This window comes from Ammospiza nelsoni, chromosome 6, assembly GCF_027579445.1.
Source record: "Ammospiza nelsoni isolate bAmmNel1 chromosome 6, bAmmNel1.pri, whole genome shotgun sequence".
NCBI lineage: Eukaryota > Metazoa > Chordata > Aves > Passeriformes > Passerellidae > Ammospiza > Ammospiza nelsoni.
Window position 1 is genome coordinate 21591517 of NC_080638.1, and position 17624 is coordinate 21609140.

At 41.0% G+C, this 17624-nt stretch overlaps 1 protein-coding gene across 3 annotated transcripts in view; it reads left to right on the top strand.

Moving 5' to 3' along the window:
- Positions 1–17624, top strand: part of LDLRAD3 (low density lipoprotein receptor class A domain containing 3) — a 107564-nt gene that overhangs the window by 42596 nt on the left and 47344 nt on the right. For all 3 annotated transcript variants that reach the window (XM_059475244.1, XM_059475246.1, XM_059475245.1), the window contains 2 exons: positions 11477–11602; positions 14010–14144. In XM_059475244.1, coding sequence (XP_059331227.1) covers positions 11477–11602; positions 14010–14144 — 261 coding nt within the window. The remainder of the gene's footprint in view (positions 1–11476; positions 11603–14009; positions 14145–17624) is intronic.

Below are 17624 nucleotides of genomic sequence, written 5' to 3' on the forward strand. Positions count from 1 at the left end.
AGCTTTGAGAAGATACTGTTGCTGATAAGTTGTGTTCTGTCTAGCTAATGACCAGCTTATAGGCAGTGTGAGCTAAATAGCTGTGAAGTGGTCCTGTATCAAAGCTCACTCATTTTTAGAGAAGATAAGTATTCATTTGTTTCTTATTTGCAAGTAAGTGATTTAGTGACCTGGCACTTAAAAAAAGTAAGCAAACCCCAAAAATACTAAAAGGGGAACTCCAGCATTGAAATCACTTTTTCATATCTGAGGATTTTGTTACAACCTTATGATTGTAACACAATTCAAAAGTATTATAGCTAAACTTGTAGTCTTCAGTTCATTGAACCTCTGTCTGCTACTTTGGGAAGTGTGGAGTGTCTGTGATAAGGCTCAAAGTACTTACCAGAGGATTAGGTGGCCATGAACTTTAGTCATTGTCTGTGTGTAGCTGATGACAAGCTGCTGCTGCAAATGGATGTGTACCAAGACAGACAAATGGTTGATACAAACTGGGCTTAACCCAAACCCTAAGAATCAGCCCAACCCTAGGTGAGGGGACACAAGGTGTATGGGGGTGAGGCTGGTGCCAAGCAGAAAGGTTGGGAAGGAGCCATGTCTTGGCAGTTCTGTGTTCCCCTTGGGATGCCTTTTGCAGCTGCAGTGTGCCTGGAGCTCTGGGTTTTGTGGTTTTCTAAACCCTAACCCTAGGCCTATCCCTAACCCTAAGTAGAGCAACAAAAGTTGCCTAGCTGTCAAATACTGATGCATTTTAAGTGATCTGTGATCCCCTGTGGGCATAATGGAGGTTTATACCGGCATAATGAACATGTTAAATTAGAAATACGTTAATATAAAATTAGTATGGTAAAATAATTAGTAGAAATACAGGTGATGGAATATTCCATTGGCCTGAGTAGTGCTAACATCTGTGTGAAAGGTGGAAGTGTGAGGCTTGTGGCATTTGTTTGAGAGTGTGATCTGGGAGTTCAACTTTCCTTGTAAACAGGAGTTTACTAAGAGTCTACCTTTGTGGTTGCATGGTTTACTCTACATCTCTATCTAGTGCATTTTAAATGCTTCCAAAGGAAACAGGAGGAGTCACAGAATCTGTGTCATGAAAATGATTGGAATTGGAAGGGGTTTCTGAAAGTCATAGTCAAACTCCTCTGCTAAAGTAGGTATACCTGCAGCCAATTGCACAGGATCATGTTCATGTGGCTTTTCAATATCTCCAGAGGAGGAAACTATGGAACTTCTGTGAGCAGCACTAGCTCTGGACAGAATCCTTCCAACTCAGCCTCACCAAGGCAACGTAGAGCAGCCTTGGCTTTCATCTAGAGCTCAGGTAACTCTCTTGTTCTCCATGATCTTTCAGAGGTGATAGAGAATAGCATCTTTCGACACATGTCGGTGCATCCCATTGGGGTCCATGGATTTGTGGGTGTCAAGTTTGCCTGATCTCCTACCTGTTCTTCCTCAGCCAAGGGAAAGCCAGACTTTCTCTCTTGCCTCCATGGTTTAGGATTCCCAAGGGTTGCCCTCAGCAAAGACTAAGGCAAAGAAGGCATTCAGTATCTCAGCCTTCTCTGTATTCTTTGTCACCAGGGCACCCACCTCATTCCCAAATGGGTGGACCCAAATTTTCCCTGTTCTTCCTTTTGTTATTGATGTACTTAAAGAAGCCCTTCTTGGTGTCCTTGACATCCATTGCCCATTAATTCTAAATGGACCTTAGCTGTTCTTATAGCTTTTCCTGTCTACTCTGATAGTGTTCCTGTTTTCCTCCCAAGTGACTTGTCCCTTTTTCCACTTTCAATACTATTTCTTTTTGTTTGATGTTTGCCAGAATCTCCTTGCTTATTCATGCAGGTCTTTTGTCCTCTTCACTTGATTTCTTACTCATAGGGATGAACCTGCCCCATTTGGTGCATCCCTATGAATAAGGGAAATTAAACAATCTGGAGGTTGGAGGAAGCACTACTTGAGTATTAACCAGTTCTCTTGGACCTTCCCAACTTTAGGGCCATGACTCATAGGATTCGCCTCTGGATTCCTTTGGCCTTGAGAATGCCAAAGCTAGCTCTCATGTAGTCCAGGCTGTAATTGCAGTTATTGCCTGGCTTTCTTCAGATCCCCAGCCAGTCCTTCCTTGTTTGTCACTACAAGGTCCAGCAGCACACCTCTCCTCAATGGCTCCTCCACCACCTGTGTCAAAACCTGTGTTACCATCAGTGCTCTGCAGGGGCCTCCTGGGCTCCTGTCTGCCCACAAGTTGTTTCTCCAGCAGAGATCAGGGTGGCTGAAGCTCCCCATGAGCACCAGAGCCTGTGACTGTGAGGCTCCTCCAGCTGACTGGAGAATTCCTCATTGACCTCCCCTTCCTGACAGGGTGGCCTATAACAAACACCCACAGAGTCTGTGTCACCCATGTTGTCCCTTACGTGTTGACTTCCTACCTGTAAGCTCTTGTCTGGTTCTTCACCCGGCCCGAGGCAGAGCTCCATACATCCCAGCTGCTTTCTCACATAAAGAGCAGTTCCAGCACCTCACATTGCTGGCCTGTCTTTCCTAGAAAGGATGTAGCCATCCATGACAGCATTCCAGTCATGTGAGCCATCCCGCCACATCTCTGTAACTGCAGAGGATGTGCACACAGATCTCTAATTCTGCCTGGATTTTCCCTGTGCTGTGTGTTGGTGTACTGGCATTTCAGAGAGGTAATGGTTCCTGCAGGTTTTGCTGGAGGATCTGCCAAAGCCATGGACACCCTTGAGATAGTTTTCCTTCTGGATCTCATCTTGGTAGTCAGATCAGGAACATTTGTTGTTGCTATGGTTGGCCTGGCTTATTTGCCAGCTGGATGTGATGTAGTAAATGTTGTTACTTTGGACCTCACGCTTCAGTTTAATGCCTGCTCACTGAGTTGGCCAGTCTTGGCCAAAGTCTTGCCTTTTCTAAACAGCTGGATCCCTTACAGGATGGTATATAGGTGTGGATATTCTCAGTTTGGTTGAAGAAAGAATAATTTCTCACAGGCTGAGCCTGGGAAACTTAGAGGAAAGAATGAAAATAATTCTCTCTTTCTGTAACTGTTGTTTAGAGATATGATTCATAGTTCACCAATAGTGTGAGAGAAGATTCCTAAAGGCCAATCAGGTCTCAAGTCCACCATTGTTTCTCTAAGAACTATAGATTTCTAATAATAAAGTATCTTTTCATGCCTTCTAATGATGGAGTTTCTGTATCACCTTCATCTGTCCCCAATACCCCTCCAGTGATAAATAGGCATTATTTTTTATATTGACAACTTTTGGTGGGGAGTGTGTTAGTATATGGAAGGAGAAAATCTAACAGCAGGACCTGAACTTAGGAAGAGAGAAATATTCTACCAGAATTAGCATCCTGAAAGGGTCATGGCAATGAAAAGCTGTTGTCAGTAGATTTTGTGTATTAATGTTAATAAGGATTGTCATGTGCTAGAATTCCAGCAAACCAATCTTTAGATGTCTCGTTCTTATTTAGAACCCAGTAATAATTTGTGTAAAAATCTAATGACATTAACAGTCTTTTTCTAGATAACTAGAATACATAGCAGAAAGCTAGGAATTTCTCAATGAAGGTAGTTGTATGTTGTGTAGTAGATGCACATATACACATGGAAGACCTCTGGACTTCTAGTTGCATATCAAAATCAGTAAGTGCTTTTAAGTCTCTTCCTGTGTTTCTTGCTGCTTCCTGTCATCTCCAGGTTGACCTGGAATATTTCTTGCAGGTAGGTAAAAAAGTCAGAATTCTTAAGCAAAGCTGGATATTAAACAATGCATTAAATGAGCATCAGCATTAATTGGGAAGATGCTGTAAGGCAGCTGCTGATTTTTTTTGCCACTTAACTCAGATGGCTCTCAAACTTGGAATATCAAACTGGAATTAGCTCTTGCTTTTACTCATGATTAAGCAACCAAATACTTAGTAGTTATAATAAGATTTGTAATTAAGTGACCATGGTGAATGTTTCATTTGAAGCTCAATTACACATGAGTAGGGGCAAGTGCAATAGCTGCTTATGTTTGATAGCATTTTATGCAGGGAGATCAAAAGGGTTTGTGGTGCTAATTATTTAATCCTCTTGATGGAGGTCAGTAAATAGCCCGATTGGAGAGCTTGGAATTGGACAGGTTTAACAGTTGGATGGAATCAGTGGTACAACTGAAAGAAAAAGAACAGGTAGGTAGTATCCCAGAATAGAGTGAGGGATTGTAGCCTATCAGGCACACAGTTGTTCCTGAGGAATACTGCTACTGGAGTGCTTAAGGGTGGTGTTCTGTCCTGCCTGTTTGCATCCTGAGCAAGTTAACATCTCTGAAACTGTGCTCACTTTGTCCTTTGGTATGATGTTGTTGTTCGGGTTGTTTAGTGAGTAGTAACTTCTAAAATACTTCTCTTAGTGAGAAACTGGTTTACTGAATGTGTGAAAACCAAGGTTTTTGTCCATGCTCTCCATGCTCTGACATCTCTGCTTTGTGGTGATTTTGAAGGACTAAACATAGACTCTTAGACCATGAAGGATTACTTTAAGGCCTTACTGTCTGGCAAGAATTAAAGGCCACCGACTCATAGTAATTCAGCTCTGAAGTGCTTTCTTTTTTTGCTATTTTAGAAGGAAGCCATATACTTTTCATGGCAGCAGACTCCCTTGGTTTGTTTTTTTTTGCTTTAGCATTGTCCTTTCTCTCTTACTGCTAACTACAGTGTAAACATTACTCATGTAAGTGGCTGATAGTTTACCATATTGGAGGCAACCTCTGATGCTTCCTACTGGGCTAATTTCACTACTTAAAAACCCATAAAATTGCTTCCTTTAAAATAAAGCACACCTTAGGCTCTTTTTCTCTATGTTTGCATTAGCAGTTTAAGAATAGCAATTCTTTCACCGGCCTTGTTAAACAGGGAGCAAAAGCAAGAGTGACACAAGGGCATTTTATAGGTGCAGTGAATGCTCTGCAGTTTGGCTGTGTTTTGTATCATAACTCAGTAACTTTAATAGTTGTTTAGTTTTGAATTGGAGAAGTTCTGACATAGTGGGCTATTGAGTGCATTTTGTTCTGGCAATATTACTCAAGTGCTAGCTTTTTTTCTAGATAGGAAAAAGCAAGCAGAGGAAGTGAAACTTGTGTTGTTCTGCAAGACAGCCCTGTTCTAGAGCTCTGTGAACCAACACATGATGCATTTGCCTCCAGTGGTTTTCCCATTGGGAACAGGTAGCAGTGGCTTTCCCATTGGGAACAGAATTTAAAATACTGTAGGGTCCAAACAGCAGTTAACTGATGCAAAATAACTAAATGTTAACAGGATTAGGGTTTATATCAGTTCTTGGGGTGAAAGGAATCAGATCCTGGTGCCATCCACCTTGTGTTACATGTTGTCAAATCAATCCTTCTTTGTAAATTAAAGTTGAAACCCTTATCTCCTTCATGTAAAGCCTTTACTGAAATGCTGCATCTCACCATGCATTCATCAAAAGAATCTGGTTTTACAGTGCTGTCTGATGTGGCTGTAACATTCCTTACCGAAATTACCCACAACAGAATTTAAGGTGGTTTATTATCAAAGTCAGGAAAATACTGATGTCTGTGCAATAATGCAGCATCTGCATGCAGTGGTTTCTGTCTGGAGAGTTGCTCTTGTCGCATGCAAGTAATCAAGTTTTGATTAGCTAAACAAATCATTATCTGTTGCTGAGTTGAGATGCATAGCTGTGAAGCAGCATAAAGTTACTTGATTGCTGCTTGGAGAGGCTCTAAGGCAACAATTTAGTTCAAAGATGCTCTGGTTCTGTGTAGCTTACTTCTGTCTGTACGTTCTATCTGCTGCATCCTGTTTCCTCACTTCAGATTACAAAAAAATTGAGAAACATTTTAAAACTGAAATGTTTGTAAAGTTAAAAGGAAATAAGCTTGTCTACTGGCCACATGTATGGGGTGCCTGCTGTGTGCTCTTTGCATGTTGCACGAGTAATTAGTGCCCGGTTCACTGTAACTACCTGTGAAATGCTTGAGGCTTAGATAAGCTGGCTCAACTGCAGCAGTCATAGAATCACGGAACGGTTCTGGTTGGAAAGGATCTTAAAGATCTTCTAGTTCCAGTCCTCCTGTCCATGTGCAGGGATGCCTTTCTCTAGACCAGATTGCTCAGAAACCCATCCAACATGGCCTTGAACACTTCCAGGGGTGAGGCATCTGCAGCTTCTCCGAGCAGCCTGTTCCAGTGCCTCACAATCCTCACATTAAATAATTTATTCCTTATATCCAATCTAAATTTACTATTCCCTTTCAGCTTAAGTTCTGTCACCACATGGTCTTGTAAATAGTCCCTCTCCAGCTTTCTTGTAGATCCCCTTCAGCTACAGAAAGGTCACAGTAAAGTCACCCCAGAGCCTTCTCTTCACCAGGCTGAGCAACTCCAAGTCTCTCAGCCTGGTCTCATAGGAGAGGTGCTCCAGTTCTGTGATCCATTCTCTGGCCTCGCTCTAACAGGTCAATGTTCCTCCTGTGCTGAGAACCCCAGAGCTGGATGCAGTACTCTAGGGGTCTCACAAGGATGGAGTAAAGAGGTGGAATGCCCTCCATTGTCCTGCTGGCCACACTGCTTTGGATGCTGCCCAGCATACATTTGACTTTCTGGGCCACATGTGCATATTGCTGGGTCATGTACAGTCTTGTCCACCAGAATCCCCAAGTCCTTCTTGGCAGAGCTGCTCTCAGTCCATTCACCCTCCAGCCTGTTTACACATCAGGGTTTCCTTGACCCAGGTGCAGCACTTTGTACTTGATCTTGTTAAACTTACAGTTAATACTGTTAATTATAAAATGCATTTGATGTCTTTGCTGCTTTATCTGTGAAAAGAAAAATCACCTGCCCATTGCAGATCAGTTGTAACCTTCTAATCAGGTTCCAAGTCATTGTAGCCATGAGTACCAAAATTGCTTTTATTCAAGAGTGTTATCTATATACTGCATAAGGTTTTACACAGTATTGCCAAATCTGATTTCTTTTTCTCTCCTATTGTGCATCTCTGCTGAGAAATAATAAAATGGATCACACTTTTTTAAAAATAGTACAGTTTCACACTTGAGATCCTAAAGATAGCAAAATGTTTTTCTGTTACTGCTGTAGAGCTGTGCCTGCAAACTGTCACATTGTCAGTGGAGTGTACTACTGGTCCTGATGGGAAGTTAGTATTTTTTTAGAGTTTGAAAGTAGAGGGTGGGAGGATTAGGTTCTGTGTAGCATAAGGAGCGACTTCACACATCACATGTACAACTGCCAAAATTAGTTTTTTTTTAACTTAAGCGAAGCAACCTGGAGGGAGCATTTGGCAAACTTGTACTGTGGCCAGCAACCCTCTGCCACCATCTTCACCATTTCCTTCATGTTTCAATTTTAAGACATGAAAAGAGTATTTTAGTGAAGAGCAATTTCTTCCCATGGGTGATGGAGTCATAGAGGGCTCCTCAAGTTCATGGTAGTTCACGGATGCCTCTTTTTAAATACCATGGCAATTCCCTTTTGTGTAATGTAAATACAGATTCACATTCATCTTCCAGTCCTGGGTCGCTTTTGCCATGAACAGGTAAAACAAAGAGTGGAACTGAAGTGAATTGATTCTTTTTTGATTTAGGCTCACAAATTGGTTGAATGGCAGGTTTTTTGGGGTGTATTTTGTACTTGCTATATTGAATCCAGAGTGACAGTTTTGTAAGTTGCTCTGTGGTTTCTTGCTGTATTTCATCCCTTCCTGTCCAGTGTGTGGTCTTTTGGTTTCTTTCTTTCTGGAGACATGGATTCAAGGGCACTTGCCTGCAAGTTCCTTTAAAGGAACTAACTTCCTCCCTTCCCTTTCCTTTAGCAGGTTGTAATACCTTGGATAAATAAGGTCTAACAATCCACATGCGCCTGTTCATTTTTTCACTTCTCTTCTGTCATTTCCAGATCTCCCTGTAATTCTTGATTATCCTGAGCCTGTTTCAACCAAGCATAGCAGAGAAGAATATAGATTGCAAAGACAATGCTGTTCTTGAAAGCTTATTGAGGCTAAAATCACTGAAATAGCCAAATAGATAGCTGCTGTTAGATCAATATGAAGCTTCTCACATACAGATCTGCCTGAAAACTCTTAACCTGTGCAGTAGGAGGCACAATGATGAGCAAAGGAGAAGAAAACTCTTTTTGTAACAGTCACGTAATGGGAGCTGGAATTGCAGAGGAATGCTGGGATAGTGCAGCACATGACTTGAATGTGCTGTAGGCTGTCATGGTCCTGGTATATGTATCTGTTACTTGTTAGGGTGCCAGACCTGAAGAAAATTATAGCCCTTCGTGTTTAGAGTATTTCCAGAGATCCTGCAGAATGGGAAGGTAGGTTTCTACTCTGGAAGAAATTATTGTCCTTTCCATAGGAACTTTATGAGCAGTGAGCAAAAACACTTACTTGAAAACCTTGGGAAAACTATGCCAGGGGACAAGAAGGATGTCAAATTGAAAATAAAGCTGAAATTCTTCAGTGGAGTTCTCCAGAGTCAGGGGACGTGACTTGGACTTAGCCTTTACTGGTTTCTAATTTTTTCTGCATTTGTGTACAGCATATGAAAAATGCATTTTGTGTCTGGAATTGGAACTTGGAAAACTAAGTTCTCTCTGGGAGCAAGACTTGTGTCTAGTAAGCGACTGACTGACTCGTGAATCATCTAGGTGGTTGAAATGCTCTTTTATATTCCTAGGGTCACTAGTATGAGTTTGAACTGGGATTGGTTTATATATCTTGTCTGTTGCAAGTATAGTGAATTAAATTTGAGTTTTGTTATTTTTTTCCTTCTCTCCAGTTAAAAAAAAAATAAAATCAGTGGACTATCAAAAAGGGAAACTTAGAGATAATTTGAAGGTGTTTAGTTCCTTGTTTGTTTTTGGTCTGTGGTTACTAGTATGTGTTGTTTTTTATGAACAGTTATTGTAAAACAGGATTTTCTTGTGCTCTGGCTGCTGTCTCTGGAGGAGGAGGAGAAGATAGAAAGATGTCTAGGGATAAAATGTTTACCTAAACATTATATAACTGTCTAAGTAATACTTACATTAGATAATTGTCCTGAATGGTTTCTCCCTCTTTTTTGGTGGGATATCTATATGCTTTGTAGAGAAGAAAGAATTCTTAACTTTGTTTCTGGTTATTCCAGCATGATTTTCTTCCAGGTGTGTCCAAACATTAAATATTACTTATGGCTTTACTGTGGTAGCTCAAGGCAATGTCCCAGATGTGCTTTGTACCCTTTGGGGCCAGAGCAGCCGAGGATGTTGTGACCTGTGCCTGTCATGCCTGAAACGGGGCTCGTGCACAGCTCACTGCATGTTCACTCTGCTTAGGAATGTGCAGCCACATCACCTCTTCAGAGGCCCAGAGGCTTTTGACAATTCACGGTCTGAAATCTGTCAGGAAGAATAGGCTACAAGAGTAAGAGAATGGTCCATGCTAGAAATGTTAAAAGTAAATAATTTTGAAGCCTTAATTTGTCAAGATTTTCAAAGAGGACAAAGAGCATCGTTGAGTATGGTTTGCCAGAAAGTTGATAGTCTCTGAATTCAGACTCCAAGTGACAAAAGTAAACCTGCTTGGAGAAATGGGTAACAGTAAATGTTAACAGAGGCAAAAGCACAGTTGCGTCCCTCTTGCCTTATTTCTTCTCCTTCTTGAAACTCTTGGAACTTCTTCCTTTTGTCCCCTCTGGAACCGTTCTGGCTCAAAATGCGTCTCTAAATTAAGTTGTCCAGAAGCACTTGGAGTGTGTTCACTGTAGGGTTTCAGAAAGATGTTAGCTCTTATAGAAAGATAAACAGCAGCAAAAGCACAACATGTGAAACATTGAGCACCTCTTCACGTGTGTGTGCTATTATCACTCTCTTCCAGCAGCATCTTGGCTGGCTTGTTAGTGCATTAGTACGGACTGTTTGCTTTGATGACACTGAATCTGTTGCTGAGGTTGTTTTGCTGCCTTTGTTTAAAGATTTTTGGGGGTATGATGTTGCCTCACACCTCGAGGTTATTAAATTATTTAGCTGAGATCTGTCTGTCCTAGAATTCTAACACAGAAGCTGCTCTTTGAAGTTGTGTGAAGAATTGCAGGGGTTTCAAATGTCTCTGCTGATGGTTTTCTATTGCCAGAGGTGTGAAGCACAGTGGCTACTTCAGGGTAATTTATCATCTTTTTTTGCAAAGTAATGGCTCACTTTCTTTTCCCCAAGTGGTCCTTGGGTAGTCTTCAGAAAAAGTGGTAGTTGAATATATGAAATTTAGTGATACATCTTATTTTACTTCATCATAATTACTTCATGATTCTAATTGAAAACTACTAATAAAATGAAGAAAAACACGTAAGAGAGGAACTGCAAGAATTTGATTTCAGAGGACACTAAAGCAAGTGAGAATTACTGTAGTTGTGGTTTAAAACAATTTATATGCGCTCCGTTGAGTGATGGACATAGCTAATCCTGGAAGAGAGGATTCCTTCCAAATTAATGCTGCTTATCCCTGTTAAATATACTTTTCTTTGGTCTGTACACTGATGGGACCTGACTTTTCCTGGCTTTGTAAAACTGGGCAGCTTGGTGTATTGATGTGCCTTAGGGCCACATTAAAAACTTGCCCCTTGCTGTGGTACCTGTGAGTTGTAAGCATGTCTTAGATTTGGTGTAGGAGTAGGAAACATTTGCTTAAAAGGCCAACAAGTTCTGGATCTTGCTTCTTCCCTGATGTTCTCCCATCAGTGGTGTTACCACATTGCAGCATACACACCTTCCTGCAGGGACTGCCTTTGCTTTAGAGCAGACTGTCCAAAGTCTTCAGTGTCCTGTGGTGTGGTCTATCAAGTAATAAGATAATTTTAAAAAGCAAAAATGTAATCATTTGTCTTGTAAAATTGCTTTTTTTGTTGGGAGTTGTTTTGTTCTCAGCTGGTGATATGATACCACAGTACTTAACTGGTGCTTGCCTTGAGCATCATGGTGGAACCTGTCTGCATTACTACGGCTGAGGGCAGTGTTTCTTGCTATGAAAAGTGGCTGTGCAGTAAAGTAAAAAATGCATAGCACTTGAGATCATCGTGAGATGCTGTAATCACGTGTTAAACACATTTTGATGCTATTGTTAGTATTTAATGTTTTATAAATAGCTCTGCTGTGCAGCATGAGATACAGTGGTTGTTTTGCACCCAGTTTTATATCAATCATGTTGAATAAAGGCAGTGTTATTTGTGTTTGCAGCCTGAAAAGTATTTTTGAGGGTCTCTTGTTTTTCTTAGTCGCACAAAGACGCTAATTTGCTGGTAAGGCACCTAACATCGGTGCCAACAGCACTACATAGAGCACCCTTAACTGTACTGCTACAATAGGCTCTCTAGCCATTGTAAATTGTTTTCCTCACCTCTGCCACTTCTGTCTCTTCTCACAGCAAAAGCCAAATCCAAATGTGGTGCCACGTTCTTCCCCTGTGCCAGCGGGATCCACTGCATCATTGGCCGCTTCCGGTGCAACGGCTTTGAGGACTGTCCCGACGGCAGCGATGAGGAGAACTGCAGTAAGTGGGAGCCTGCTTGCAAGTGAGGGCACTGCTGCTTATTCCAACTAATTGATGCTACTTAGAAAGGAAACATTCAGTAGCCTTCCATTTCTGAGTCAAATATTCTCCCTGTCATTTACGACCCAGACAATCCTTGGTTTTTCACTTCATGAAAATGAGTCTGCCTTTTTTTTTTTTTAGGTCCATCTCAGTCTTGCTTTGTATATGATGCCTGTGTGTTACTCCAAGCCCCTGAAATTAGTTTTAAGCTGCATGTTTGCTTTGAACACGTTCTCTGTACTCAGATGAACTCAGATTGGAGTTATATATTAAATATAATTTGAGTTGTTCCATTTTTATTTGCCTGTTTCATGTCACTGAAGAATATGATGTATTTGGTCATCAGTGCATCTGGGTTTCTCTGTTTATGCATGTTCTCAAGCAACAAAAAAAGCAAATAATGGTATATTTAGTGAAACAGGTTCTTGGAAGGAGAGGCAGATTCTTGAAGCCAGACATGCCTGCCAATGTGCAGCAGCAGGGAAGTTGTAGCAGAGAGATGATCTGAAGTACTGCTTGTTTTGGGCTAAACCCTCTGCATGTGGCTACACAGATCCATTTGTATCTGTAAGTCTAGCAGGGATATAGCAGAGCAGTAGGGAAATGTTATGTTGAATCCAGCAGCTCTGCTGTTACTATCAAGAGCTGATAAAAGCATGGGTCTCTAGGTGAAAGCTTGCAGCAAAATACTTGCTCATTCTCCTGTCAGAGGCATGCTGAGGTTTTTTTTTCAATGACTTTTAAAGGTCAGGAGGAGGACAACAGACAGCAGCTTTCAAAGATAACAAAAGGGGCAATCTTTAGCATGATCTGTCACTGTCTGCTTGTGGAGGACTTGCCTTTCTGGTTGGTGTGCTTCCACAGTGTGACCCTCTCAAGGTGGCATCTGTTGTTGTCCTGGAGAGTCTGGTTTGGGCCCTTCAAGGACTGTGTGGCTGTGGCAAAGAGTCAGTATTTCTGAGGAGAAAGTGAAGCCAGAGAAGCATTGAAGGCTAAGGAAATTACTCTTGGTTACATTTGAACACGTGGACTAAAAATAAAATTTGACAAAAGTGCTTTGACTATCCTTAAGGTGGTGGACTGACAAGTGGCAGGTCTCAACTGAAAGTGCACCAGCTTATGGAGTTCATTAGGAATGACACAATTTCCTTTGAGCTTGTAATGTGTAGCTCTAATGGGACCTTAAAGCTGATGATAACATGCTACTGATCTCTCCATTATTCTATGCCAGTGAGGCACTTGGTGTTTTTTAGCATGTCTAAATGTCTAGTTACTGCTTATGAAGAGGATCAACTATTTAGGTTCTGAGGTGACTTCAAAAATCAATGTGGTATGCAAGCGTGCAGGAGTTTCAAACCAAAGGAGTTTTAGCATGTTTGTGCTGAACAAGCTTTTGGGGAACTGGAGAAATTGGGAGTGTTTGTTATTTTTTCCTGCAGGTTATATGCAAGACAGATTTTAAAGTTGTATTTATTTATTTTTAAAAAACTCTTTAAATTTAGCTTTTACTTTAAAGCCAAAAAAGTGGAAGCCAGTTAGTATTTGGAAACAAATCCCCTTTGTTGTTGTGGTAGAGAAGCCGCTTGAAGTAGACAGGGCATCTAAGCAGCCTTTTTAAAATTTTCAGTTGAAAAGTTGCATTCTATTTCAGTCACCTCATTACCAAAACATGTTTGGAGTTCAGAGAAGAGTGCCAAAAAGTATTAAAGGACAGAGATTGATTTATGAATAGATATTAAAACCAGCTAAATTATGCATATCTCAGCTAAGTGATGACTGTGTTGAAGGATATGGTTATATATAACATATATGAGGTGTGTAGGCATTGTTCCTTAAAAAGGAGTTGAAATTTAAGCCGTGAGAGGCTGAGATTTCAGTATTGCTGTTATATCAATTCAAAATAGTGAGGAGAATGGGTAAGAGAATCAGAGGTAAATAAACCACTGCCTGGCAGTTCTCAGTCAAAATTGTTGTCTTAAAATAGGAAACTTCAGCTAAACTGAGCCTTCTGTAATGGGAATCAACAGAGGCAGTGTTTATGGTAGGCAGTTCTACCCTCCATATGTCTTCAGTGTGAGAAAATGTGGAACAGTGATCATGATTGGGCTCTCATGAAAATGAACAGAAGGCTTATCACAACTGTGGGTGGGCTAAATCTCTGCTAATTGTGATGAATCTTGCATAAATTAGAAGTTTCAGCTCTCCCTGGTTAGAGAGCCAGGGCTGGTTTGATTGCCAAGTTACTCCCACATACCCATGGAATTGACCAGCTGTTGAGTTGTGACCTGTGGCTGATGCTTATCAGCTATTTAACTGCCTGAGCAAGAGAATTCCTAATGAAAGGTCTCACTTTCTCTTTTTGCAGCAGCAAATCCCTTGCTTTGCTCTACTGCCCGATTCCACTGTAAAAATGGTCTTTGCATTGATAAAAGCTTTGTGTGCGACAGTCAAAATAACTGCCAAGACAACAGCGATGAAGAAAGCTGTGAAAGCCCTCAAGGTAGGTACACAGGTTTTATTCTCCTCTGCAATATTATACCAGCTCAACACAGAACAGGGTCAGCAGCAAATACGATTTTGTTGGCTTGCTCTGTGTTGGCTAGCGCTGCAGATAGTGAGAGAGAAATGTGTAGAGAGTGTGCACATGCATACATTGCATTCTCAGTGCTCAGCAGAGTGGTATCTTTCTCAGGTAGTAAAAATACACTTTTGCAGGAAGCACTTGTAATCTGTGATCCAGTGCTCACTGAAGTTGCTGGGAATCCATTTAGTCCTTCTGGCAGATGGATTGGACCTGGGGGGAGGTTGATAGTAAAACCTGAGTTGGAAGTGAATCTGTCTGTTTACCGGATGAGTAAATCTTGTGTATGCTTAAAGCTTTAGATCTTCATTGCTCAGTTACCTTCTGAAAGATGTTTAACTGCAGGACATGTCTACAATGAAAGCATTTATTCTTACCCTTCTCCTGAAGACAGGGAAGCAAATTTTTATTTGAAAATTTTTGTGTATTGAGTCTTGGGAGAATCTTAAAACACAGTGACATTTTTATTCTTTTTAACCTATTATATATGTCTACAGGTAGTGTTTCTCAGTTTTGTTTTCTGTAACTTAATACCACAGTATTTTGTAAAACAAGAAGTATGTATGAATGACTTGAGGTTAACACACAGTGTATATTGGGCATCTGTTGCTAAACATTTTAATGTCTGAGTTACTAGCAAGAAGCGGGAGTAGAAAAAATGTCAGAGATGGTGAATATTTTCAGGGGAGATGTGGTGTGCTTCAGCCTGTAGAAAGCAGGACAGATGAAGAGAGATAAAGCAGCATATGAAGGAAGTTGTAATTAGTGAAATTGAAGTACAATTACTTTACTATCTACTTGCACTGATGTATTAGTCCTTTGTGGAAAATAAAATAATCCTGAGCTGAAGATGCTGATAAAACATAATTCTGAGCTTACAAATATTCTTGACAACTCACAGAGGAAGAGGAAAAACATACAAAAGCAATGCTAACAAAACAGGGGTTTATAGCAGTGGTGTGTGACAGACTCTTCTGTGTCACACCTCTGCTTAACCTGTGAGCTCTTTTCTTGGCTCCACATGTAAAGGTTGGAGGGGTCACCTTGCTAACTCTTCTGGGTGCTGAGCTACATCACAGCCTGGGAATGTAGCTGTGCTGGGAGCAGAGCCTTGGAGAGGGGCTGGCCTGCCCCTGCTCTGTCAGGAGCGGGATGAAAGGGCTGCCAAGGGCCTAGCACGTGCCCAGGACTGGGCTGTTCTTCACTATAGGTCTAAGGCAGCCTAATCACATTCATGTGGGTGGTCAGGTTTCTTTTGCTTTCTCTTTTTATTTTTTTTTATTTTGGCTTCTGAAGCTTAAAACAGCAGTGCTATTCTCTTAGATTGGGATGACTGCTTCCTCTGCAGATTAATTGGCTGGATTGCCTCCAGGTTGTTTGTTGTCATGACAATCTGCTTTTGGAACTGACAGTCAGGCTTAAGAGAAGAAAAGAGCTGTATTTCATGAAGCTGTTACTTTTGTCTTCATATTTGGTCCTTCTGGAAATGTTAGACTAGTAAGAGGGTAAGCAAAGTAATTTTTTCTGATTATATGTGTGAAAGAGACCCAAACAAGGAAGAAGAAACTCTGTCCATTAGGACAAGAACAGCCATGGTTGTGGGCTAGTTTAAAAAAACAAATGGTCAAAGTATGGGGTTGGGAATGAGGCGTTCCCAAAGTGAAATGCTGGCTGTGGGGAACCTGTGTAATTGGCTTTTCCCTTTGGCAGCTCAGCCTCCCTGAACTGCTTTTTCACCATCTGTAAGTGGACAATGTGTGGGTACCTGTCTTTCAAAGCTAGGATTAAAACAGTGCGATGTGTTCAACTTTCCATCTGAACATAAATGACGATTCCCTCTGGAGCTTGCAGCTATGGGTATGTCTGTCCTGGCTTGCAAACACAGCAACTACTTTGTGTTAATTGGGAATTAGATGCTACTGTGGACAGTCCTTAATTTCTCACAATTCTTTCTACAGCAGGTCTAATTGCTGTAATTACAATGTGTTCATGTTCACACAGTACTGAAGTATCCTGGTTATTAACTAGAAGTCAAATGCTGTGGGTACTTAGGGACAGAGCAAGGCAAATCTGTAGGGTGTTATTAAATGAAGATAGAGGGGTTTCTTCCCACTGGCTGTGTTATGTCAAATGTGGTAGCTTTAGTTCAGTGTAATTGAGTGTAATCTGACATGAGATTGTCCTTGTGTGCTGTTTTTCTATCTGTAAATGTGTTGATTTAGAAGTCACTAAGCTTCTGAACCACAGCATGATAGTGTTGTTATCACCATTTAACAGATGGGGAAGAGAGGGCATAGATCAGCTAAAGGAAATGCTCCTGGAGTGCCATCCTGGCTGGTAGGAATAGAGCTTCAGCCGTGCTTGCCTGCTTCAGGGGCATGCCATTAGACTTAATCAATGTTTGCAAACTGTTTTGAGATACTATGACAACATGGGAAATAGAAGTGTGAATTATTAATTGCTACTTTGCTCTCCTTCTGCTCTTGGGTATACTGACAAGCTTTTTAAATTATCACCTCTTCCTGCTCTTCCATGAACTTCAAAGGCTCCTTTATCCTGCTGTCATTAGCAGAGCTCCAGTAGTGTATCAGTTTGATTTGTGTCAGATACTCGTCCATGTGTAAGGATCCTTTCAGTCAAGAAAGGTCACTCTGCAGACAAGGAAAACGGGAATGTGGCCTCCTACTGAAAAAGTACTGACCCAGCTTTGACATGGAACACTTCAAAAATGTGCCATCCTCGATGAATAACAGCTTTGCTAGCATGCTGCAATTTGAGATGAACCTGAAGACGTGCATTTATAAAGATTAATTTTAGTCACAAATAAGAGCAGATTCATTTGACAGGAGGGAGGGCCCCATGATTTAGTTGTGAAAATGAGAAGATCAAATTTTGGAGGATGTTCCTGTCCTCCTTTCTCCTTAACACTTGTAACTGAGTGTTGTGTATTTTAGAAAGGTCTGTGTGTCATGAGGAATGTGTCAGATTAAAAAGTGCCAATTTAGCAGCAAGTCAAAGAATTCTTCTCTAATTCCTCACAGAAGTTATCTGTAGCTCTTGTTACTGTCATTATGAACTTCAGAGCAATTCTTTTAATGCCACTCCAGCTATACTTTGGTCATCTCAGTTTTCCTGCAGCGAAGTAGCATGGCACAATATTTCCCTTAATCTGGAATGTGATATATTCATCAAAGTATGTGCTTGAGTTTTGGGATTGGATGGAAGTTATAATTGCTTGGATTATCCACACCAATCAAATACATGAATTACTTTAGAACTGTTCTTTCTAGGGCTTTACTCCAGGTTTAACAAAACCACCAGTTCTGCTCCTGTTCTGTGGTTTTTTTATCTCAATTCAGAGGAAAGTTTCTCTCCCCAACACACTTTTCTCCTATGCCT